Genomic DNA, 26,854 nt, shown 5'->3' on the forward strand with positions numbered 1-26,854 from the left:
AAGGTGTCATTATGTTATATCGTTAGTTCAATATACATACTTTAAAATTCTGAATTGCCTCTGAATAATCTAGATATCTACAAGATATGTATGTAAACTACTAGATTTCCTGATATTTAACATAATTAGACTTCTCTAATTTCTAATTATCAGACAATTAAAACATTAGACTTTTAAAGTTACACCATTAGTAGTTCGTAAATTTCTATTTGTCCAAGTTTTTTTTTTATTATATGATAAACCTTAGAGAAAGCAAAACCCACAAATCAAGTCTTAATCTGCCTTTCACAGTGTATACCAAATCATCATAATGTACACTTCAAATGTCTTGCAATTTTGTCAATTATGCCTCAATAAAACTGAAAAAAATTAAAATCCCACACAAAATTTTAATCTGAACCAATGCTGAGAAAAAAAGCAATGGAAGATCTTTTATTCATCACGTGAACAAAAAATACAGAATATATTAATTAATTTTCCCCTAAAGAGAATATATTTTGTATTTAGAGAAACAAAGGATTAGTTGTCAGGAGTTGCTTTTGGAGAATGATCAATCAGTGCCTTGTCAATGGTTGGATACTGATACCAGGGACCATCGCCTCTTGCACGCATTAACTTTCGGACTTCTAGCTCCTTTAATCTGTAACAAACAGAACAGCAGTACTGTGATTCCATCATTTCCAACTGCAAAATTAATGAATTATCTCCATAAAGAGAGTCTTTTGATTTTGTGTAAAGTATTATCTAAAGTACTTTATGTAAGGGACACCAGGGTGACTCAGTCGTTTGGGCATCTGACTCTTGATTTCAGCTCAGGTCATGATCCCAGGGTCAGGGGAGCGAGTCTCGTATCAGGCTCTGAACTGACTATTCTTCAAATTCTTCTTCAAATTCTCTCTCCCTCTGCTCCTCCCATGCTCACACATACTCTCTTTCTCTCTAAATAAATAAATAAATTTATGTATGTATGTATGTAAAGTATTAATATACCTCCACAGATCCATGTGTATACATTTATCTGATATGCACCTATAAGCAAAATTTGGGGCTTATTTTTGACTTTCATTATCTTGCTTATGTAGTTAGCCCACAGATACTGTTTTTAATCACTAAAACATCACTTGAATTGGTAATCTATTCTTTCCTCTTGTCCCAGCTCTTTATCTGGACAGATCACTTTCACTTGAATAGTGGTAATGCATCTCCTATCTTCTTGCCTTCTACAAAACCCTCTTGAGACCACCTATTTTTGAAATAGGCCCTTTCCACGAAACCTTTCCTTTCCATTTTTATAGACTACATATTAAGTTTTTCATCTGACTGGAAATTTATCACAGTTAAATAATGCACTTTATTAACCTTAACCAACTCACTAACCCTACCTATGAGAGTCTACCTACCTTTGTATTGTGTATGTAAGAGAGTGTATTCTTTTTTTTTTAAGGATTATATATCATATTATCCTTTTTTTCTACTCTTTAGAATGTAATTATCCAAAATGCAAATATTAAAATATTCATAAGAAGGACTGGTTTTACCCTTACAATAGACTACTAGGCACCTGTTAAAAAGAATGAAGAAAATCTGTATATAGTAAATAGAGATGATACATATAGGGTTAGATTAAAAATGCAAAGTATAAAATGAGTATGTGTAGCATCTTCCCATTTCACTAAAAAACAGAAACTAATATGTATTCATACACATGCAGAAAGTATTAAAAAATGTGGAGGGCAAAAAAATAATAGTTATCTTTAGGCAGAAACAATTATGGGAGACAGTCCCTTTCTATTTTGTATCTTTCTTTTATGCTTCAGTTTTCCAAATACCTATACATATACTTAAAAAAATTTTTTTTAATGTTTACCTATTTTTGAGAGACACAGCATGAGCAGAGGAGGGGAAGAGAGAATCCCAAGCAGGCCCGATGCTGTCAGTGCAGAGCCCAACGTGGGGCTCAAACCCATGAACCGTGAGATCATGACCTGAGCCAAAATCAAGAATCCGACACTTAACCAACTGAGCCACCCACGCGCCCACGTAAACATATACTTTTTTAAAAACATAGGTACTCCTGTTCCATCCTCACAACAGCATCTTTCCTTTGGGGGTAGAAGTCACGCTTTTGTTTTGGTTTTCACTTTGTTTGGAAATTATTTAAAATCTCTATATGTCTAAGGAATTCTAGGATCTATCTTTTAATTGGAACTCAAAGGTGTATGTCTGAAGTTCAAAAAAGTCCAATGTTACTAAGTGTGAGCCATACTGCTGGTTCCATGCTCTTAAATACAACAATTTCATATGGTAACTATATACATGTATGATTACATATCTAGTTCTTTTAATCATTTAAATATCTATACATACTTTTTTTACTATCATAGCAATTTTTATAAACTATTAAGTTTAAAAGAGAATAACAGAAAGCAGATCAGTGGTAGACTGGGGCCAAGAGTAGGGGATGGGGAATGACTGAAGGCACAAGAAAGAGGCTCAGTAGGTGACTGAAATGACCTTGGCTATGATGGTTACACAGCTATTTTCCTTGATCAAAACCCACTGAACTTAATGGATGCATATGACTGTATGTAAACCTCACTACAAACACTAAAATAAATCTCAGACAGGATCACATTTAAAAGTAGCAAAAGGAAACATGAGTGAACATTAAAAAAAATAATAATTTTGGACTTAAATATTTCCCTATTTAATTACTATCAAAAACCTATGCATGACACAAAATCCCAAAAGCTAAGGAAAAGGACTGACAAACTTGACAATAATTAAATGAGTAAATATATATAAAGTAATTAAAACACTGATGCATAGTAAGTGTTCAGAAACACATTACCACTACTACACTTTTGTTAACCTGAAACATAAAAACACTTAGGCTGCAAAAAATTTTACACTATCAAAACACAAATGACAAGTCAGGAAAACATACTTGCAACAAAAACAAAAAGATATTTTAGTTAAATGTATACATTAGTAGAAAAAAAGGCAATTTACGGGAAAGCAAATACAGCTAGTAGATTTATTTGTGAAAAAATACTCAACCTTACAAAAAAATACAAAATTGAAATAATGAAATAACATGTTTCAACTATCTTATCAGCAAAATGTTTAGGCTTGATAAATTCCATTTACAGGGAATGGTATGGAAAGCAGAAATTATCATGTATTGGTGACACAAAAAACAACTGATAAACAATGTTTTGGGAAAGTGTTTGGCAACATCTATCTAAAATCTAAACATATAACATTTGGTTTATCAGTGCCACTGCTAGGAAATTTATATTCCAGATATACTAAATAAATATGCAGCAGTCTATGTAGAAGGATATTGACTACAGCATTATGTATATTATCAAAAAACTTATAAAGGACCGAAGTACCAACAACAAGGGACTGGTTAAAAAAATTAAGGGACACCCATCCAGTAAAATATATAATGCAGACATTAAAATGAACAGGGTGCGTACTATTATAGAAAGATCACCAAGATCTATTTAAGTGAAATGAAGGCAAGGTACAGAGCGGTGTCTATAAGAGGATTCTATTTGTGTTAATATATTTTCAAATGATATACAAAATATATTTTTAAGGCATAAATTTTCTTCTAGGGACATACACAAGAAATAATTAAATAGTCACTTTTAAGGATGAGACTAGGTAGAGGAGGAAAGGAAATTGAGGGAGGTGGGGCATAGATGGAGGAGAGGGCTTCCCTGCATTTAAAAGAGTGAGAATTTAAAAAAAAATTTTTTTTAATGTCTTTTTTTGAGAGAGAGAGTGAGAGAGAGTGAGCCCGGGGCAGGGGGCGGGGGTGGGGCTGGGTGCAGAGAGAGAGGGAGACACAGAATCCGAAGCAGGCTCCAGGCTCTGAGGTGTCAGCACAGAGCCCAATGTGGGGCTCAAACCCATGAACCGTGAGATCATGAAACCTGAGCCAAAGTCGGACGCTCAACCGACTGAGCCACCCAGGCGCCCCAAAAGAGTGAGATATTTTAAAAAGAATTCCTTTTACTCTGACAGATATTATCAACCAATAGTCTCAGTTTCCAGCTCATAAACTCCACTCTAAACAGGCCAGATCCATCCCCATCTTCATTGTTTTACATGGAGCATCCTAAAGTGTTGAAACAATTTAATTTTTTTCTTATGGCTTACAATAGTAAGGAAGGAGATTTCTTTCCTGCCCCTCTCCCCTTTTTTACCGTAAATCAGCCTTTTCAGCTTCAATTCGAAGGATAGCCATTGTTTTTTCATAATTCTTTTCAGGACTATCAAAGAAAGTTCGGGCAATCCATCTTGAGATAGGATGCTACAAGAGAAAATTTGTTTATTATTTTCTGAACACTACTTTGCCTTTTCAGTTTACTATTCTTCAAAATGGCCATCTCTTGGGCATTGAGAAGGACACCTGTTGAGATGAACACTGGGTGTTGTATGGAAACCAATCTGATAATAAATTATATTTAATATTTAAAAAATGCCCATCTCAGGTAAATCAATAATACTAACTAAATGCTAACTACTTTATATATTTTTTAAATTACTTTAATCCATTAGGTGGATATTATTTTTGTCCCCATTTTATAGATGAGCAAATTTTGCAAAGTTATACAGTTACTAAGTGCCAGGATCTGGATGCAAACTGGGTCTGTCTGACTCCAAAATCTGTGCGTTTTGCCATTATACTACACTGAGGATCTTAAGTGGCTAATTTAGGAGCTAAACCCAGGGTTTGGTGATGAAAAACTGAAGCTCCTTCTCTCAGCACAGATAAACTATTTGTATGACTTGCCTTAAGATATAATAATGCTATGTTAATGATATATTTTTCCGAAATATAGTTCAGTCAGATAATAAAACATGACAGAATATACTCTACTCAAGGCCATCTCACCACAACACTTATAAAGACACGTAACAGAATTAACTTTAGAGATTCCCAAGCAGGCCCCACACCGTCAGTGCAGAACCTGATGCTGCTTTCGTAGCAGCCCGACGCTGCTGTTTTAGTAGCAGGGACAGTGTGCTAAAATGACAGTGCAGGCTCTCAGATCAAGCCTGCATAGGTCCAAATGCTGGCCCTACCTTTTGGACAGGTCACTTCTCCTCTTTTATGCCTCAGTTTCCTCACCTCTGAATTGGGGATAATAATAGCACATTTCACATGGAACACGGTAATATTTACAAAACACTACCACAGCCCCTGCTACATAGTAGGTGCTTGATAAAGAATAGCTAAGCATTAGTATTGGTAAAATCTTTCCTATGGCATTGAACTTAGGATATGTTCTGATGGTTAATATGCTAGGATGAGAACGCACTGCAGAGTCATTCTTTAAAAAACCATACAGCGTAAAGCGATAAAACAAATGACCAAAAGAAGTTGCTTGAAAAAAGTGAGCACAAAATGTGTCATCTCCCTCATACCAAAAATTGAATATATCATAATTGCTAAATTAAGACATTAATCAGTACACTGACAAGACACGTAATGGAAAGTAACTTTCAATGGCCTATACCAACCTTGAAGTATTCCCAGTGTTCTGGGATATAGCCTTCTGGAATTTCTGCTAATTCAGCCTCACCTAATAAGAGAAAATAGTGATGTCCAATTAGTATCAGCAGTTTGTAATATTAATTTTCCACTATTTAAGAAACCAACCTCTTGTGGTTTTAAAGAAAGCTCTGTACTAATGAAGATATCAAATACAGTTGACCCTTAAACAACATGGGTTTGAATGGCATGGGGTCACTTACACGTGGATTTTTTTACAGTACAGTACTGTATTTTCTTTTTTTTTTTTTAAAGTTTATTTATTTGAGAAGAGAGTGTGGGAGCAGGGGAGGGGCAGAGAGAGAGGGACACAGAGAATCCCAAGCAGGCTCTGCAACTCAGCAGAGCCCGATATGAAGCTTGAACTCATGAACCATGAGATGATAACCCAAGCTGAAATCAAGAGTTGGACGCTTAACCAACTGAGCCACCCAAGCGCCCTTCCTTATCATTTTCTTAATAACACTGTCTTTTCTCTAGCTAACTTTATCACAAGAATTCTTTATCACTTTATACAAAGAATACTTTGTATAATATAAAAAATACACAAAGTATGTGTTAACCAACTGTTTATGTTATCAGTAAGGTTTCTGGTCAACAATAGGCAATCAGTAGTTAAGTTTTGGGGGAGTCAAAAACTTATATGTGGATCTCTGACTGAGCAAGGGGTTGATACCACCACGTTGTTCAAGGGTCACCTGTATTTTAGATTCACTTTAATGTGGTTTAAAATTATTTCATTCATTAGATATTTTTTAGATGTCTTCTACTTGTAAGGCATTGTCTATTGTCTAAGGCATGATAGGAGAGTTTCACATTGTTTTTATACAATGTAACAAAATATAATAAAAGACACATTATTCCCTCTGGTTTTCCCTACCACTACTAGACAAAAAATTTTAGGAGTCAAGATGTTAGAAGTAGTTTGGGCAGTGTTTCCCATGAAAATCTAATTTGCACTGTCATTCACAGTTTCATTCTTTTTTAGATTATAATTTTACATGTTCCAAGATGCATAAAAAAATTCTTCCATCCTTTAGCCTCTCTTCCACCTCTACCTCTATTTTTTTTTTTTTTATTCAGACTTGTCAAACTGGTTTTGGAGAAATAACAAGGAGGAAAACAAGGCTTTCTGAAGCCATTTGTGGCCTCTACAGAGTTGGTGACCTTCAAGGTTCTTGAAGGGAAAAAAAATCTTTAAAAAAACAACATTGTACCCTGTTGCAGATTGAGATCTGGTTACTGTAAAATAAAATCTCATGTTTATTATTTAAATAATTTTTTCTTATAACATTCGTAATTTCCTTCTGTTATTAATATACATGGGTTTTAAAAATTTACCAGTTTGGTTGGAGAGGTACTTACCAATGAATATATTCACCAGAGTTATGCCAATTGCTACTGGAATCCCAGTCAACAAAATGTAGAATTTCTGTTGAGATTAAAAAATAGTTTTCACATAACATAACCATTACCTAACTTTCTTTCCCCACTCTTAAACTGTCTTCAATTTTTGATTTCTTTCCATTGCCTGTAAAATAAATTTGCCATATTGGAGATGTGGTACCAAAGTATTTATTTCTGAGATTTTCTTTTGCTCTAACTTTTAGATGCCTATATTTGGAAGCAAAAATGAAAGAAAAAGTAAGGATTAATTGTAAAAGGGTAATACAATATATGTTTAAGTGATTTTCCCATTTTTGGTTAAGGCGATGTAATAAAAGTTGAGAAATTTTTGTATTAAGATTGGAAGTGCAAAAACATCTGGGTGTTGTTACCCACTGTAGAGTTTGAGTTGGTCATGACAAGAAAAGTGGGAGCTCAACCAGGAGAGTGAGGAGGGGCACTGAGCACAATGGGCGAGCAAGAGGTCTAGAGGACAGCGTCCAGACAATCTTCTATCTGCCAGGCCTCTACTTTTCCTTAAAGAGCCTTGAGATACAAATATATAGCTGGCACCCCACTTCATCCTCTGAAATCAATGTTCCTGAACAATACAGAAATAAAAAATTGTAGTCCAAAATAATGTAGTTACTTTAAGGAAGTCTTTCAATGAGTTCCTTGGTATTTTAAAGAATATTTTAATAATATAAATAATTATCCCCAAATGAATCCATTTTCAAAGTTTAATAACTTATAGACTTTAGTGTATGTGTGTGGGTGTGTGCATGCACGCATGCATGCACAGTGAACACAGATTACATTTCAAAACCCCACAATCTTGAGAATAAAGGAATGGCTCATTTTTTACCTCTAATACATATGAATCCTTTTTTATGAAGAACGAAAAGCTCACTAGTTTAAAAAGAAATTCAGTAACAAATCAGACATTACAGGACAAAATCTCAATTATCTTTTAAAAAAGAAATGTGAAATAATAAAATAATACCTTTTACGAAATGAAAGATGCTTATTTTCTAAATAGGCCAAAAAAAAAAAAATTCCTATTTGTATATGAAGAGTTTAGTTTAGCAAAATTTTTGACTCACCATTAAACTCAAAAAACGCCTGTCATAGAATCCAGAAGGTTTGATGATAAACAGTCTTTTCCCATGATCTCCACTGTGTCGCACAGGAGCTGGCAATATTAAATTACCCTGTTACATATACAAGGCTCATAAACGTATACTGTTCTATTCTGACATAAAATCAGGTTATAAGAAAATGTATGTTCATAAATGTTTAATATGAATTGAGACAAAAAATACATACTTATTTGAGTACTAAAGGCAGGGCAGATAGGGTATCTTTCAACAAACACTAATGTACTATTGTAAACTCTAGCTCTCTTCATTTTTATTCAACTTTAAAGAGATATCTAAATAATTGTCTAAATTTGTTTCCAGAGCAGGCAGGGAGGTTAGATACTCTTGGTGGGCTAATTATCTTTCTTTATCTCTGCAGTAAATATCTGCTAATGCTATAAAATAAATAAACTCAAATTGTGTCACTTCATATGATGAGGAAATATACATCAGGGATTTGCAGCAAAATAGATGGAAAGATATTTATTCCACATATCTCCAGCAGGAACTTGAACTTGTTAAAAGTAAATACTCTAACATATCTTGATAAAATCGGTCTGTAAGCCATTTCTTTCTTTTTTTTCTTCAATTTTATTTTAGAGAGAGAGAGAGAGAGAGAGAGCATGAGCAGAGGAAAAGAGAGAAAGAGAGAGAGGGAGAAAAAGAGAGAGAGAATCCTAAGCAGGCTCCATGCTCAGTGCAGAGCCCAATGCAGCTCGAACCCACAACCCTGGGATCATGACCTGAGCTGAAATCAAGAGTCGGACACTGAACTGACTGAGTCACCCAGGCACCCTTGTAAGCCATTTCTGGTTGTGATTATTCTCCTTTTCAAATTCTCCCTTGGACAGTATGCAGTCAAGCCTCACTGGAGATAAACTGAGGCAAAATTTCACCCCTAAGCTTATTTCTACATGATTTCCCTTTCTTGGATGCCTGGAAGGATCCCTGCAGGCACTCTAAGCCCTTGTGCTGAAAGCAGGAAAGGATCTCACTGTTACTGGGAAACTGAGATTATGGTTTCTGCTGTATGAAAGTGTATTCAAAAAAATTTCCCATGGGAGTCACTGCAGAATACAAAACTAATTCCCCATTAAAGTAATTTTAGTTATAATAGAGGTCATAAAGATTTGTATCCTTTGTTCAAGCTTAAATGTCTGGAATGCCTTTCCCTCTCCTGACATTATTAGGCCCAGATGACATTTTAACCTCCAAAAACCAACATTATTCCCAATCACATGAGATGTCTCCTACTTCTGAACTGTTGTATATTCTAGTGATATGCATACTTGCTTTCACCGCTTCCACTGAAATATAAATGTCTTGAAGGTAGGAACTATACTCTTAATTTTGGTATCACCTATAGTAGCTTGCAATGAATTTAGGAAGTTAATTCACAAGAGAATTCGAAGCTGGCATGCATTTACTGTGTACAATTCACACTACTAAAGTTTCTAAAATAACAAGAGAATGTGGCAAAGTGATTATATATTTCAGAAAATCATTTGAAAGGTACATTGGACGTCAGGCTCTGGGCTGATGGCTCGGAGCCTGGAGCCTGTTTCCGATTCTGTGTCTCCCTCTCTCTCTGCCCCTCCCCCGTTCATGCTCTGTCTCTCTCTGTCCCAAAAATAAATAAAAAACGTTGAAAAAAAAAATTTAAAAAAAGGGGCGCCTGGGTGGCGCAGTCGGTTAAGCGTCCGACTTCAGCCAGGTCACGATCTCGCGGTCCGTGAGTTCGAGCCCCGCGTCAGGCTCTGGGCTGATGGCTCGGAGCCTGGAGCCTGTTTCCGATTCTGTGTCTCCCTCTCTCTCTGCCCCTCCCCCGTTCATGCTCTGTCTCTCTCTGTCCCAAAAATAAATAAAAAACGTTGAAAAAAAAAGAAAGGTACATTGGAATTCTTTGTGGACTAGATGCAAAAAAAAGAGCTGGTTAATAGTACAAACCACTCATTAATTCTATTCTACTATGTGTAGGCCCTGTGCTAGGCTATTCTTTCCAACAAAGGAAAGAAACAGGATGCAATGTCAGAAAAAACCAGGCCCAGAAGTAAGGTTCCTATATAGACAGGATGGTGGAGATGGGGGGTATGAGGAAGGGGCATTAAAAGGTGAGAGAAGTAGCAAATTAGATGAATTTATAATGGGTAACTGATCGATTATACCCAAAAGGTGCTGATTACTTAATCCAACAACCTGCCAAAAGGCTCCATCCAAAGCTCTGAGAAGTTGAGATTTCTACAAATGGCCTGGATGAGGTGAAAATGGCATTCCTGATGACACAAAGCTACTGCTACAAGGATGGCTACTACACTGATGATGAAATAGGATCCCCAAAAGTCCTCTCACACATTTATAAAAGGGTAAATCTAAAAGGATTAAATACAAGAAGTGGAAAGTCCTGATTGGACCTCCCAAAAGTTGCTCACAGACTTAAGCAGAGTCATTGGTGTGATATGGTAACCAAGAAAGTCAAAGACAATTCAATCCTAATCTTATGTACGAGAAGTGTAGGGTCAAAACAGGAGGAACACCCACCTCCATCTCCTAATTACACCTGCAGGAGTGTGTCCATCCCAGAGTATATTGTTTTAGAGGAACAACCTGGAGCACACCCCAACTTAAGCAACCAGTATGGCAAACAACCTGGAAACTGATATACTGAAGCTTAAAGAAATGCAACTGATTGGCCTACAAAAAAGAAGTCTGGGTAGAAAGCAGAGAAGTGCCTTTAAATAGGTGAAGGGCTATCCCATAACAAAGGCTCACACTATTCTGTGCTGACCTGAAAGGAGGAACCAGGAGTAATTTTCAGCTTAATACAAGGAAGAAGTTTCTAACCATTTTAGTGGTTCAAAATAAAATTGGACTGCCTCTCCAGTCCCCTTTTTGGAGTTATTCAAGTGTCAACAGTGGGATGTAAAAAGGATATTCTAGGGGTTGGCCTAGAGGATATCTAAGGTCCTTTTCCTCAAAGAATCAGAACACATGGCCTGTCTTAGAACAAAAAGGCATACCTTTCCAAGTTATCAGTCTCAATGATTTCCTTCCAACTCCAAGAACTGTTTCTAGACTTCAAGTTTTTGCACTCTTTGCCGAAAAGCTTTTCCCCAGGCTCTTTGAACAGTTACTGCCGCACCTCCATCCTTCAGGACCAAGTTCAAATGTAACCTCCTCGAAGAGGTCTTCTCTGACTACCCTATCCAAAGCTGGCCTCCTACTTATCCTCCGTGATATTATTTGGTTAGTTCTTTTAGAACAATACACACTAAGCCTGATTATTTTGTTGAAGTCCATGAGGTCAAGGACCGCATTATTCAGTACTGTATCCCCAGTACCTTTTAGTGTCTGCCACATGATGGATGCTCCATAAATATGCTGGAATTTACATTTCTTAAGTAAATTAAATGTCAGTTGGGATCCTTCCTCACTCTCTGAAAGTAAATCTACTCAGAAGAGACAGTGTACTCCCAACTTTCCCTTTCAACTGGGCAGGCAGGCAGGCAGGCAAACACACACACACTACCCAGAGAGAAAGACATGGATTAAACTCTACCTGGTTTTAGGGACAACTGATTACGCATAACACCATTAACAGATATAAAAAAATGTAACATAAAAAAACTATGGAAGAATGCTTGGTCTGGCTGTATTCTAGCAATATTAATGCAGTTAGTAAAGTGAACTGCTTGCTTGCTTTCCATATAATTACCTTTACTGTTAAACAAGTTATTCATGTCATTAAATGTGCTAAATAACTATTATTATTTTATTACTGTTATTATTATTGTTAACTGTTCTAAAGTATATTTCATAGCACTAAACTCTTCTCAAACATTCTGAGCCTTCATGATTTGTTGTTGATGTAGTCAGGCCACCTGCTTACAATTTAAAAATATTAGGGTGAATACTGCTTACATGGTTTTTGACAACTGTGATATTTGTGAAGATCAAATAAGATAATTTAGGTTTTGTGTCTCTAAGACAACAATCAAAAACTAGCCATTTTCTTTCCTTCATTCTCAGACTATTCCCAGTTAATGACTCCGCCAACTCAATTACCCAGGCTAAAAAACTCATTCATCTTCCTTGTACCTACCCCTCATTCATCAATTGTCAAGGCCTCTTGATTCTAAGATTCAACTTTTCTTTCCTGCCCTCTTTACCTCACTGGCTTAAGTAACCAACACCCCCTTATAAGCCATCCAAATTCAGAAGCATTTTCCCAAAACACACTACTGATTTGGTCTCCTGCTAAAACACTCTCTGCAGCCTACAAAACAGTTAAGATACTTTGGTTTTGTATTCAGTCCTCCACTCCCCCAACTTGGTCCCAAGTTCCCTTTTCTTAAGCCTTTTCTTTCAACATCTACCTATCTCAAGACCCCCCATATTCAGATATATCAGAAAATACATCCTCTATTCTTCTGCCAATTGCAGCTGTTAAAACTATCCAGAATCCACTTAAAATGCCCCATCTTCTACATCTGAATTAACTCCATATCACTTTGTTTATGTAATCATTTAAATATTTCTTCTCAGTTTTTTTAAACCATAATGTGCACACATCAGTCTTCATATTAAAGCTACTGCAGCTGAGGGAAGAACTTAAACTCATTTCTGTAATTCCTTGATATTAGACACTTAATAAATAATTTAAATAGAACACTTGTATCTGCTTATTTCCTGAGAAAAGTTTTCAAGGACGGTGAATGAAGATAACATGTCAGTACTACATGTATAAGAAAGGGGTGGCCACAGGGCCTGTTAGTAAACCAATGCTTCTAAATCTAGGTGCTGTCGATTTTCCCACTCACTCTTCACAACTACCTTATGAGGCAGGTTAAAATTATCATCCTCTTTTTTTTTTTTTCTAACAGTTCTTATGGTAAGAGACAAGCACCTTTCAAAATGACATTCTAGAAAGATGCTAACTTATGCAGAAATATATTTCAGGATTATAAATACTTGTCAATAGTAAAGAGATTAGATTTATTTCCCTGTCAACAGAATATAAGCACACTTGTAATAAACATCTTTTTTTAAAGATAAAGAAACACAGGTTCCAAGCAATTAAGTACTTTCCATTTAGCTTCCAAGATATGATGACCCAAGGTCACATAGCTACTAACTCTGGAGCAGGATTTGAATGTAGGCAGTCTAGCTCCAGAGAAAACAAAACAAGGTTTTCTGCTCCTGGGTCTTACAGTCTCATAGGGGCAGACATAAGCAATAACATAACAGATTAAAACCTTTCATTCCACAGTGACAGATGAAACCACCTGCAAAATACCTTTGAAAGCAGGTATCAGGCTGAAACACAGACTCTAATATAGCTATCAGATCCTTCCCTGGTCCCAGTGGAAAGGGTATAGATTATTGGTATTGATCCTTCCAGAAATCCAAGAAAGGAGGAATAACGTATAAAAGGGATCTGGGAGTGAGGTTTTCACCTGAGTTTATTTCCAGCAAGACATGAATAAATACTATCTCCAGGGAGTATTCGAAGAGGAGGATATTTGTAATCAGAAATGGCTTACAAAGGGATTTTATCAAGAAATGTTAGCACATGTAGTTGTTTTTTTTTTTTTTAAAACAGGTTCAAATTCCTGCTGGAAATCCTTGAATTCCACTAGTTGTTTCCATCATTTTTGTGACAAGTCTCTATGTGAAGTGACATAATTCAAATTAAATTGGGAGAAGAAAAAAGGGGTAGAGAAAGATATTTTGAGGTTGGAGATCTTTTTGGCTTTCGAGTACACTTCCTCTCTACCTTCTTGTGTTGCACAGGGCAGACAGCTTACAGTATATTTTTTATCAAGAGGATTAAATGAATTAATATTTTTAAGATCTTAGGATGGTACATGGCACATAGGTGTTCAATAAATATTACATTTGGTGCTCTAGTGCATTATTTTTGTAATAACGGAGTCACAGTCCCTACATTAGTAAAATGGGGATAGTAACATTGTACTTAATTCGCAGAGTCTTTGAAAGAATTAGATTGAATACAATGCATCTGAGACTTTGCTATTATAATTATTCACTCTCCTAGAAGTCAATACAGTCTCCAAGAAGCTTCAAATAACCCTGGCATGACTGCATTATGACTTTCCTGGACCTAGGGATTTTTCCTTCATGGGCCCCTTCCACTGTAAGAAGATATTAAAAATTACTATTTTATGACTCCGTTGATATAAAACGAATACAATCCAGGCTGGATTCCTTACCACACATTCATTAACATTACAGGTTGTTGTTTTTTTTTTTTTTCTTCCTCCTGGTTTTAAAAGAAAGAGAAAACATTTGCAGGGACCCCTAAAAGTATGGTGTAGGCACTGTGTCTACTGAAGGAGTTAACCCTGAGCCTCTCCACCTGCCTACTAACATCAGTGAGCTCCTGGGCAACATGACTTACAACCTTGTGGGACTAGAACCTAGGGTGGAATGTACAGAGAGAATCCGGTGCCTGAGACACCTAGATCTCTGGTCTGTGCCTTTTTAACCTCAACTTCATCCGCATATTAGCACCAACTGGGATGGCTGAGTGGTAAAGTGTTTGACAAATGCTAATTAATGATTTAAACACGATCGATCTGATTACCTCAGGAAAACCCTCGACCTCCTCACAAAGCCCACGCTCCATCTCTCCTCTCAAGCCCCAAGCCCGCAATTTCTCCCAGCTCCTTCCAGATCCCACCAAGGTCACTCCGGAGGAGCTCTTCATCTCTCATCCCACATCCCCTGAGCGCGCTTTTCCCAAAGCTAGCACCCACCGACAGTCTTCGGAAAGCCACGGGTGAGGAAGCCCCCGAATCCAAGTCGAGCGCCAAGCCGGCGGCCGGAGAGAGCGGCCACTGCAGTGACCGAGGCCCGCTGCAATAAACTCATGGCCGCCATGGCTACTACGGGCAATTGAAAAGCTGGGGCGAGTAACAGGAGCCGAAAGAGCCAATTTACCAACGAGAGCGAAGGCGGAAAGTGGCCATCTTGAGTGAGGGCAAAGCCTATTTCTGTTTTCTCCATCCGGTCGGCCTGAGACACAGGAAGTGACATCATTGTGGAGAAACCGCGGTATCCTTACTTTCTGTGGAGACATGGCTGCGGCCAGTTTGGGCAGTGTTTGCAGAAAAGTCTTGACCGGGCTGAAAGCTTCTAAGTCGCTAATAAGTCTTCAGGCCCCACCTAGCACAGGGTAAGTGATGTGAGGAGTAGGTTTGTTCTCCTCTCCGACTTTGGATCTTGTTTGGTTGCCGAGATGCTGGAAAACAGCTGAGAGGCCGCGCGCATAACCGAACCCGAACTCACCTGCGTGAGAAGGGAATGCCCTTAGAGAAGTCGTCCACCTCCGACATTTCCGGTCTTTTCTCAAACTTTTTCTTGTCACCTAGTGCGGACCAGACAGTCCATGGGGTCTGTAGATAACAGAAGTATTTGTATTTGTTGGCTTAAACCTAGAGGTACAGAAGTATCCTCTTTGGATGGGTGAGTTGGGAAAAACTGCACTGAAGAGGATTTGGTTATGGAACTGAAGATTATGTCAAGTTTGGATGGATAAAAACCAAGGCGCTTTTGTATTTCCAGAATCTATCAGATTTTTCAGTAAATGTGGAGTGAATAAGTGAAAGTAATCAAAAGAACGGAAAGTAGCTCTGCTGGTGTGAGAAAGGAACATCCTACATATGGTGTTTATTATTTCTGGAAAGACAGCCTGTCTTCTGGACAGACTGACGAGTTTATGGTATATGGTTTCCTCCCTTTTATTGGATTTTGTCTCTAATGAGTTGGATTTTATAAATCATTGGGTATGTCGGATTTTTTTTAAAGGAAGTCATGTATGTGTCCTTGAATCCAGCACAGACAATTGTTGAGCATCTATTATGTGCTATATATTACTTGCACTTACTTTAGAGATAAGCAATATTTTTTTCATTTTGCAGAGGTTCACAGGTTGTAACTTGATAAAGGTGACAAACTTGGATCAATTGTCTGTAATTCACTGTCATTTTTTCTTAAAAATAAATTTTAGAGGGGCACCTAGGTGGCTCAGTGAGTTAAGCATCTGACTTCAGCTCAGGTCATGATCTCACAGTCAGTGAGTTCAAGCCCCGAGTTGGACTCTGTGCTGGCAGCTCAGAGCCTGGAGCCTGCTTCAGATTCTGTGTCTCTCTCTGTTTCTACTCCTCACCTGCTCATGCTCTGTCTCAGAACTAAATGTTAAAAAAAATTGTAAATAAAATAAATTTTAGATTTTTATTATCAAAATGAATATTGCTTCATTTGCAGACAATAAGGCAAGTGGAAAATAAGGCAAGTGTTTTGAAGAAAATAATAATCAACTATAATTTTTGCCACTCAAAGATTTCCTTACATTCCTTTTTATATATATATATATATATATACATGTAATTCTTCTAAGTTTATTTTTGAGAGAGAGAGAGACAGAGCAGGTGTGCGGGTGGAAGGAGCAGTGGGAGACAGAGAAGAGGGAGAATCCCAAGCAGGCTCTGAGCTGTCAGAGCAGAGCTTGACTCAGGGATTGAACTCACAAACCATGAGATCATGACCTGAGCTGAAATCAAGAGTCAGACACTTAACTGACTGAACCACCCAGGTGCCCCCACATACGTGTAATTTTAAAATAAAGCCAGAATCATATTTACATGTATGCATTTTGGTGCTCTACCCTGTTTCCCCATTTTTTTATATTTAAAAATTTCAAACCAACAAAAATTGTAAGAGTACTACAAAGGATAACCACTCTTCATCTATATTAAGCAAACCTTAGCATTTTGTCACATTTTTATGTCTCTTTATATCCATGCTTTATGTGTATTTTTTTCTGAGCTATTTGAGGCATTGTGACACTTCAGTATATGTCTCCTAAGAACGAGAACACTGTCTTTATAACTACAATACTACAATGATCATTCTGGAGTATTTAATATACTACTGTCGCCGTGCTTTTACGTAGCACACAGTCCAAATTTTTTCTTAATTTTTTTTCCAGGGTCCAACCAACGATCATTCATTACTGTCATTGGTTGTCATGTCTTCTTAGTCATCTTTAATCCAGAACATTTTTGAGCAGATCAGCCTTTTCAGATTATCCTTCCATTTAGATTTGTCTGATTGTGTCCTCATGGTTAGATTCAAGTTAAATTTTTTTGGTAGGAATACAACACTTGTGATACACTTTGCTATTGAGTTTTACATTCACCAGCTTATTAAATATTCTTTAAAAACATGATTTTTAAATTACTGCATAATAAATTATTATACAAATGCACAGTAATTTTTTAACCATTTCCTGGTTGCATATTTACATTATTACCAACTTTTGGATATCACATATAATGCTTTAATAGATATTTTTATTAATTCTCATCATATTTTAGTTGAAATTTCTAGATGAATTTTGGGTTGAAGGGGGAAGCATTGAGGCTTGTGATACATGTTGCAAAATTAATCTTCAGAATGTTTTTATCTGCTTATGTAACCACTAGCCAGGAATGAAAAGCCTAAAAGTGTTAACCTTAAGTATAATTTTATCAAGATACTATCTCCAAAATTATGTGAATATATTAATCTCTGAAATTAAAGGGTAGCAGCATCTATAATGCAATATTGAAAATTATTTCTAAAGCATTTTATAAGTTTGTTCTTTGTGCAAAAACCCTAATTTTTTTTTTAACATTGTAGATGAGGAAATGATTCCAATTATTGCTTGTAAAATCCAAATGTTGCAAAACTCTGATCACTTGTTTATATATGTTCAGTTGCAGGTTTTCTCTTAGTCTTTTGCCTAAGAATATACCAAATGTCACATCTTTTCACCAGTGTAGATTACTTCATACCACATTGTCAAGAAAAGGACTGGAAGAATTTTTTGATGACCCAAAGAATTGGGGGGAAGAAAAAGTGAAATCTGGTAAGATATTTGGGTTGACTGATATTAAATATATTTATTAAATCCTCCATTACTTTGGGATTATTTATCCACCTTGGGGATCATTTAGGTGTTTCCTTTTTTTATTTCTTTTGGGAATGTGAGAGAAAATTAAAAGGACAATGTAATAGTACAGTTAATTGTTGATTGGCAGGTTGACAAAAGGCTTAGAAGAGGAGTAAATTGAAATTGTTAACTGAAGTGAGGCCAGAGATTTGGTTTAGATTTCATTTTTTAGAGATAATTACATGTTTATAATGATATGAAATATTTTGGTATTAAACTGTGGAAACACATTCTTTTTTAGTACCAACATTTTTTTAATGCTATTGCCAGTGACATTACTAATATTTTATGTGTTACCTAATTGAATGCCAGTTTAGTCCTAATTGTGTACTATACTATGATATGATAAAACTATTATATTTTACAGATAAGGAAACAGGTTTAGAGAAGTTGAATAATCTGCCACAAGGCACATAGCTAGAAAATTATTTCATGTTGTGAATTTCATAAATTTTTCTGTGTGTGTCTGTGAATTTCATAATTTTAATAGGAGCTTCATGGACCTGTCAGCAATTAAGGAATAAAAGTAATGAAGATTTACATAAACTTTGGTAAGTATACTGAATACATTAATATGTAGGTGTTTGAAGCAGTTAAAATATGACAATGAGGTATAAACTTTACATCTATTTGATGTAAGAAATTGAGAAAGTGATTTGTCTTATAATACTATGGATGATATGTAAAACCAGTAAAGATTTTAAGACAAATGTATTAGTGTTCTCAAATAGTTGGGGATTAAGAAATTTTACTGTAACTGCTACCAGTCATACTAGCATCTTTTTCTTTAAGTTTATTTTATTTATTTTGAGAGAGAAAGCATAATTTTTGGGGGGGGTGGGGGGCAGAGAGAGACTCTCAAGCAGGCTCTGTACAGTCGGCGCTGAGGCTGATGAGAGGCTTAAACTCGCTGTGAGATGATGACCTGAGTGGAAATCAAGAGTTGAGAGTTTAACCAATTGAGCCACCCAGGCATCCCCATACAAGCATTTTTATACTAACAATTTTAGTAAACTAATAAAATGAAATAGGAAGAGTTTGTCACATTTAAGCCTTCCTCCTTTTTATTACCTTATCCATGGTCTGGAATCTTTAGCTTATTTGCCCTGGGGAAATATGTTGGAGGGTGCATTTAATTGGGAATTTAGCTAAATTTTTCTGGCAAATTTTCCTGATGAATTAGAGAGGGTTGAGAGGATTTAAGTCAGTGTGGTTTAATGCATCCATTAAGCATTTTTAATGGATGATTTATTTATTTATTTACTTGTATTTGTATTTTTATTGAGGAGTAATTGATATAACGCTGTATTTCAGGGATACACTGTAATGATTCGGTATTTGTATGCATTATAAAATGATCACCTTAGTAAGTCTGGTTCAAATATGTCACCATACATAGAAAAGTTTTTTTCCTTGTGATGAGAACTTTCAAGATCTGCTTTCCTACCTATTTTCAAATATGCAGTACAGTATTATTAACTACAGTCACCATGCTGTACATTATATCACCATGACTTATTTTGTGGTAGGGTCCCCTCCCTAAGGAGAGAAAAAACGCAAAAAACCTGAAGGCAACCTGGCTATACACCTATGTGACAACATCCATCATGACCTTGTAACATGAGACCACTTAATCAGACTGCATGTTTGTGTGTTACCATATATGGGAGACAAAGAAATAGAAAATGTATAAAAAACTGTGCCGCGTGGCATTCGGGACTCAGTTTTTCTTGTAGGAACCCAACTAAGCAGTGCCTGCACGAATAAAGTTGTTTACTGGAAAGAAAGGCCTCGGTGTCAGGAATCTGTGCAAGAGTCCTGCTACATTGTAACTGGAAATTTGTACTTTCTTACCCCCTTCATCCATTTTGCTATTAACCTAACAATAAAATAATTGGGGCGCTTGGGTGGCTCAGTCCTTAAGCATTCAACTCTAAACTTTGGCTCAGGTCTTGATCTCACAGTTCATGAGGTTCACTTGGTGTGGTTTGTGAGATTGAGCCCTACATAGGGCTCTGCTGCTGACAGCATGGAGCCTGCTCGTGATTCCCTCTCCCTTTCTCTGCTCCTCAACGTGTGCACACACACTCGTCTTTCTCAAAATAAATAAACATTTTTTTTAATAGAATAAAAATAGGGGCATCTGGGTGGCTCCATTGGTTAAGTGTCCTACTCTTGGTTTCAGCTCAGGTCATGATCTCGCAGTTTCGTGAGTTTGAGCCCCATATTGGGCTGTGCACTGATGATGTGGAGCCTGCTTGGATTCTCTCTTTCTGCCTCTCTCTCTACTCCTCCCCTACTCATGCTGTCTCTCTCAAAATAAATAAACTTTAATAAATAAATAAAATAAGTTATTTTATCAGCAAAAATGGGTTTATTTGGGAATTAGACACTTTTAATTAAGGACAAGCAAGCTGTGGCAAAACCATAGACAAATCCTACAAAGGAATATTATTTTATGGAGAAGGAAGAGGAGGTTGGAAGGGATTGTTTTGAATGAAAGTGTTGTACAAAAGCAGGAGTTCAGAGTGATGATGGTTACTCATTGGCTGAGTTTCAGAGGTAGTCAATTTCTTGTAGATGGCCTTGTTTATCTTTCCCTTTGGGGCCTGTAATTGATGATTCTTTCCTGTTGAGTCTTCTATTAGGGATCTGTAATTGACAGTTTTTCCTGTAACTGACGTGGAATGGTATGGCTCCCCTTCTAGGATCTCCAGTCTACTTTAGTGAGGTTTCCTTTTATTAATTTTCACATTCCCCTCCTTTTTTTTTTTTTTTCTTTCAATTTTTTTTAACGATTATTTATTTTGGAGAGAGAAAGAGTGTGAGTAGGAGAGGGACAGATAGGGAGACACAGAAGCCAATGCAGGCTCCAGGCTCTGAGTTGTCAGCACAGGGCCCGAATTCACAAACTGCAAGATCATGACCTGAGCTGAAGTCGGATGCTAACTGACTGAGTCACCCAGGTGCCCCTCACATTTCCCCCTTTTGATCAAGATCTCTCCTTGAAAGCAGTGCAGAGGAAGAGTCCGTTTTTCTATATTTAGTGGTTTTTTCCTTCAGTGTCAGGAAGAACCTTTCCTGGTTGTCATGTCCTACCTTGGAGGGAAGGTGCCTAATAGTTGGAAACCACTTCAGATCACATTTAAGTAACAGGAAGATTAGGAGGGAGAATTCTTAGGCACTTCCCATCTAAGGTTTATATTTTCTCTAGGTCCCAACTGTTGGAGATCATCTCCTTATTGGGTGCATCATTTTCTTTTTTTAAATTTCCAGTATAATTAACTTAGTGTTATATTAGTTTCAGGTATACGATACCTGATTGACCCAGTTACTCAGTGCTTTTCACCATAAGTGTACTCTTACTAATCTTCACCTGTTTCACCCATCTCAGTGCCTACCTACCCTCTGGTAACCATCAGTTTGTTCTCTAAGACTCTCTTTTTTTTTCTCTTTTATACTTTGTTTTGTTTCTTAAATTCCACATATGAGTGAAATCATACACTATTTGTCATTCTCTGACTTATTTTATTTTAACATTGTACCCTCTAGATCCATCCGTGTTGTTGCAAATGTCAAGATTTCATTCTTTATGACTAATATTCTAGTGTACATATATACCACATCTTCTTTATCCATTCTTCTATTGATGGATACTTGGGTTGCTTCCATACTTTGGCTATTGTAAATAATGCTGCAGTAAACATGGTGCATATATCTTTTCAAGTTAGTGTTTTAGTATTTTTTATTTATTTTTTTAAACATTTATTCATTTTTGAGAGACAGAGACAGAGTGTGAGTGGGGGAGGGGTAGAGAGAGACACAAAATCCGAAGCAGGCTCCAGGCTCCAGGCTCCAGGCTCCAGGCTCCAGGCTCCAGGCTCCAAGCAGTTGGCACAGAGCCTGATACGGCGCTCGAACTCACGAACGGTGAGATCATGACCTGAGCCAAAGTCAGACACTTAACTGACTGAGCCACCCAGGTGCCCCAGTGTTTTAGTATTCTTTGGGTAAATACCTAATAGTGGGATTACTGGATCATTTGGTAATTCTATTTTTAATTTTTTGAGGAACCTCCATGCTGTTTTCTACAGTGGCTGTACCAGTTTACATTCCCACCAACAATACACAAGAGTTCCTTTTTCTCCACATCCTCTCCAATACTTGTTTCTTGTGTTTTTTATTTTAGCCATTCTGATAGGTATGAAATAATACCTCATTGTGATTTTGATTTGCATTCCCCTGATGATGAGTAATGTTGAGCATCTTTTCATGTGTCTGTTGGCCATCTGTGTGTGTGTTCTTTGGGGAAATGTCTGCTAATGCCTTCTGTTTATTTTATTTTTTTATTTTTTTATTTTTTTAAATTTTTTTTTCAACTTTTTTTTTTTATTTATTTTTGGGACAGAGAGAGACAGAGCATGAACGGGGGAGGGGCAGAGAGAGAGGGAGACACAGAATCGGAAACAGGCTCCAGGCTCCGAGCCATCAGCCCAGAGCCCGACGCGGGGCTCAAACTCACGGACCGCGAGATCGTGACCTGGCTGAAGTTGGACGCTCAACTGACTGCGCCACCCAGGCGCCCCCTGTTTATTTTTTAATTGGGTTATTTGTGGGGTTTTTTAGTGTTGAGTTATAGAAGTTCTTTATATATTTTGGATACTGATGTTTTATCAGATATGTTATTTGCAAACATCCTCTCCCATTAACTATGTTGTCTTTTTGTTTTCTTGATTATTTCCTTTGCGGTGTGGAAGCTTTTTATTTTGAGTAGTTCCCATAGTTTATTTTTGCTTTTGTTTCCTTTACCTCGGGAGATCTATCTAGAAAAATACTGTTAACAGCTGATATCAAAGAAATTGCTGCATATACCCTCTTATAGGATTTTTATGGTTTTGGGTCTCTCATTTAGATCTTTAATACACTTTGAGTTTATTTTTGTGTATAGTGTAAGAAAGCAGTCCAGTTTCATTCTTTTGCATGTAGCAGTCCAGTTTTCCCGACACCATTTGTTGAAGGTTGAAGAGACTGTCTTTCCCACTGCATAGTCTTGCCTCGTTTGTCAAAGATTAATTGACCAGATAATGGTGGGTTTATTTTTGAGCTCTCTATTCTGTTTTGTTGATCTATGTGTCTCTTTTTGCATCAGTACCATACTCTCTTGATTACTACAGGTGTGTAATATAACTTGAAATCTGGGATTGTGATACCTCCAGTTTTGTTCTTCTTTTTCAAGATTGCTTTGGCTATTCAGGGTCTTCTGTGGTTTCATATGAATTTTAGGAGTGTTTATTCTGGTTCTGTGAAAAATGCTGGTGGTATTTTGATAGGGACTGCATTAAATCTATAGATTGCTTTGGGTAGTATGGCCATTTGAATAATATTTGTTCTCCAGTCCATGAGCATGGAATATCTTTTTGTTTGTATCATCTTCAGTTTCATTCATCAGCGTTTTAATTTTCAGAGTACAGATCTTTCACCTCCTTGGTTAAATTTATTCCTAGGTACCTTACTATTTTTGGTGCAGTTATAAATGGGATTGTTTTCTTAATTTCTCTTTCTGTTGCTTCATTATTAGTGTATAAAAATACAACAGATTTCTGTGGATTGATTTTGTATCCTGTGACCTTACCGAATTCATTTGTCAGTTCTAGTAGTTTTTTTGGTAGAGTCTTTAGCATTTTCTATATATAGTATCAAGTCATCTGCAAATAGCAAAAGTTTTATTTTTTCCTTACCAATTTTGATGCCTTTTATTTCTTTTTGTTGTCTGATTGCTGTAGCTAGGACTTCCTCGTACTATGTTGAATATAAGTGATGAGAGTGGACATCCTTGTCTTGTTCCTGATCTTAGGGGAAAAGCTCTCAGTTTTTCACCATTGAGTATAATGTTAGCTATGGGTTTTTCATATATGGCCTTTTTTATGTTGAGATATAGTCCCTCTAAATCTACTTTGTTGAGGGTTTTTATCATGAATAGATGTTGTATTTTGTCAGATGCTTTTTCTGCATCTATTCAAATGATCATAGGGTTTTTTCTTTTTTTCTTGTTGCTGTGATGTATCACATTGATTGATTTGTGATTTTTGAACCACCCTTGCATCCCAGGAATAAATCCTACTTGATTATGGTAAATTACTGTTTTTAATGTATTGTTGGATTTGTTTCACTAGTATTGTGTTGAGGATTTTTGCATTATGTTCTTTGGAGCTATTGGCCTGGAGTTTTGTAGTGTCTTTATCTAGTTTTGGTATCAGGGTACTGTTGGTCTCATAGAATGAATTTGGAAGCTTTCTTTCCTTTTCTATTGTTTGGAATAGTTTGAGAAGAAGAAGTATTAACTCTTTTATAAAAAGTGTTTGATAGAATTCTCCTGTGAAGCCATCCGGTCCTTTAGTTTCATGTGTTGGGAATTTTTTGATTACTGCTTCAATTTCATTGCTGGTCATTGGTCTGTTCAAGTTATCTATTTCTTCCTGATTCTGTTTTGGGAGGTTATATGTTTCTAGGAATTCATTTTTTCTAGGTTGTCAAATTTGTTGGCATATAATTTTTCATAATATTCTCTTATAATCCTTGTTATTTCTATGTTGTCAGTTATTTCTCCTCTTTCTGATTTTGAGTTCTTTCTCTCTCTCTTTTTTTTAATGAGCCTGGCTAAAGGTTTATTAATTTTATTGATCTTTTCAAAGAACCAGCTCCTAGTTTCATTGAGCTGTTCTATTGTTTTTGTTTCTGTTTCATTGATCTCTGCTCTAATCTTTATTCCTTCCTTCTTCCTACTGGCTTTGGGTTGTTTGTTGTTCTTTTTCTAACTCCTTTAGGTGTAAGGTTAGGTTGTTTATTTGAGATTTTTCTTGCTTATTAATATAGGCCTGTATTGCTATTAATTCCCCTCTTAGAACTACTTTTGCTGCATCCCAGTGATTTCAGAGTGTTGTGTCTTCATTTTCATTTGTCTCCGTGTATTTTATAATTTCCTTTTTGATTTCTTGGTTGACCCCATTCATTGTGTTCATTGGATTTTTTTGTCCCCATTCACTGTTTTTTAAAAAAAAATTTTTTTTAATGTTTATTTATTTTTGAGAGAGAGACAGCCCGAGCAGAGGAGGGGCAGAGAGAGAGGGAGACACAGAATCCAAAGCAGGCTCCAGGCTCTGAGCTGTCAGCATAGAGCCTGATGCGGGGCTTGAATCCACGAACTTGCTAGATCATGACCTGAGCCGAAGTCAGACGCTTAACCGACTGATCCAACCAAGCGCCCCATCGATGCCATATTCATTGTTTAGTAGCATGTTATTTAACCTCCATGTATTTGCATTTTTTCCAGATTTTTCTTGTAGTTGATTTCTGGTTTCATAGCATTGTGGTCAGAAAAGATGCATAGTATGACTTTGAATTTTTTGAATTTGTTAAGACTTCTTTTGTGCCCTAACATGTGATCTACTCTGGAGAATGCTCTTTTCTACACTTGAAAAGACTGTGTATTCTGCTTTTTTAGGATGGAATATCTTTTAGATCCATCTGGTTCCGTGTGTCATTCAGAGCCACTGTTTCCTTGTTGATTTTCTGTTTAGATAGATGATCTATCCATTGATATAAGTGGGGTATTAAAGTCCCCTGCTATTATTGTATTTACTGTTGATTATTTCCTTTATGTTTGTTATTAGCTGCTTTAGGTTTTTAGGTGCATAAATACAATTGTCACGTATTCTTGTTGGATTTTTCCCTTTATGATTATATAGCATCCTTCCTTGTCTCTTGTTACAGTCTTTGTTTTAAAATCCACTTTGTCCATTGTAAGTATTGCTACCCGAGGTTTCCTTTCATTTCTATTTGCATGATAAATGCTTTTCCATCCCTCTACTTTGAATCTGCATGTGTGTTTAGGTCGGAAATGAGTCTTGTGTAGGCAGCATATAGATGGATCTTGCTTTTTTTATCCATTCCATCACCTTATGTCTTTTGATTTGGTGTTTAGTCCATTTACATTCAAAGTAGTTATTGATAGGCATGTAACCATTTTGTTATTGTTTTATGATTATTTTTGTCCTTCTCTGTTCCTTCTCTTGCTCTCTTACAGTTTGCTGGCTTTCTTTAGGGATATACTTGGATTCCTTTCTCATTATTTTTTATATATCTATTGCCAGTTTTTGATTTGTGGTTACTATAAGGTTTATATATAACATTTTGTGCATATAGCAGTCTGTATTAAGTTAATGGTCGCTTGAGTTTGGAACCCATCCTAAAATCACTAAATTTTTACTCCTCTCTCCCCCACATTTTAGGTATATAGTGTCCTACTTTACATCCTTTTATTTTGTAAAATCCTTGATTGATTTTTATAGATATACTTAATTTTATTGCTCTTTGCTTCCTACTTTCCTTTGGTCCTTTCTACTCAGAGTCCTCTTTAACATTTCTTATAAAGCTGGTTTAGTGATGAATTCCTTTAGCTTTTGTCTGGGAAACTCTTTATCTCTCCTATTATTCTGAGTGGTAGCCTTCCTGAATGTTAGAGTATCTTTGTTGCAGGTTTTTTTCTTTCAGCACTTAATATATATCATGCCACTCCCTTCTGGCCTAGAAAGTTTCTGTTGAGAATCAACTGATAGCCTTAGGGGATTCCCCTTGTATGTAACAGTTTTCTTTTGCTACTTTTAAAATTGTTCACTACTTTTTGCCCTTTGAATTACTAAGTGTCTTGGTGTGGCCTTCCTTGGGTTGATTTTGTTGGGAGCG

General features: G+C 36.5%; 2 protein-coding genes across 4 annotated transcripts in view; one reads left to right on the plus strand and one right to left on the minus strand.

Annotated features, from left to right (window-relative positions):
- Window positions 1-384: 384 nt before the first annotated feature.
- Window positions 385-15,093, minus strand: NDUFB5 (NADH:ubiquinone oxidoreductase subunit B5). Of its 2 annotated transcripts, XM_019463240.2 has the most exons (6): window positions 14,874-15,077; window positions 8,062-8,150; window positions 6,938-7,004; window positions 5,542-5,603; window positions 4,221-4,327; window positions 385-640 (listed from the first exon to the last, which is right to left on the minus strand). In XM_019463240.2, the coding sequence occupies exons 1-6, from the start codon at window positions 14,995-14,997 to the stop codon at window positions 520-522; spliced, it is 570 nt and encodes a 189-aa protein (XP_019318785.1). In that variant the 5' UTR covers window positions 14,998-15,077; the 3' UTR covers window positions 385-519. The 2 variants fall into 2 exon arrangements, with proteins under 2 accessions (XP_019318785.1, XP_019318786.1); XM_019463241.2 differs by lacking the exon at window positions 4,221-4,327 and having other exon boundaries at window positions 14,874-15,093.
- A 65-nt stretch (window positions 15,094-15,158) lies between these two features.
- MRPL47 (mitochondrial ribosomal protein L47) overlaps window positions 15,159-26,854 on the plus strand; it is a 37,814-nt gene continuing 26,118 nt past the window's right edge. For both annotated transcript variants that reach the window (XR_008422508.1, XM_019463238.2), the window contains exons 1-3: window positions 15,159-15,292; window positions 17,877-18,028; window positions 18,603-18,663. Coding sequence is in view for 1 of the 2 variants with exons in the window: in XM_019463238.2 (XP_019318783.1) it covers window positions 15,195-15,292; window positions 17,877-18,028; window positions 18,603-18,663 (311 nt within the window). In the remaining variant the exon portion in view is untranslated. The remainder of the gene's footprint in view (window positions 15,293-17,876; window positions 18,029-18,602; window positions 18,664-26,854) is intronic.

The sequence above is a fragment of the Panthera pardus genome, unplaced genomic scaffold, assembly GCF_024362965.1.
Source record: "Panthera pardus isolate Hobbes unplaced genomic scaffold, ASM2436296v1 HiC_scaffold_16, whole genome shotgun sequence".
Taxonomy (NCBI): Eukaryota; Metazoa; Chordata; class Mammalia; order Carnivora; family Felidae; genus Panthera; species Panthera pardus.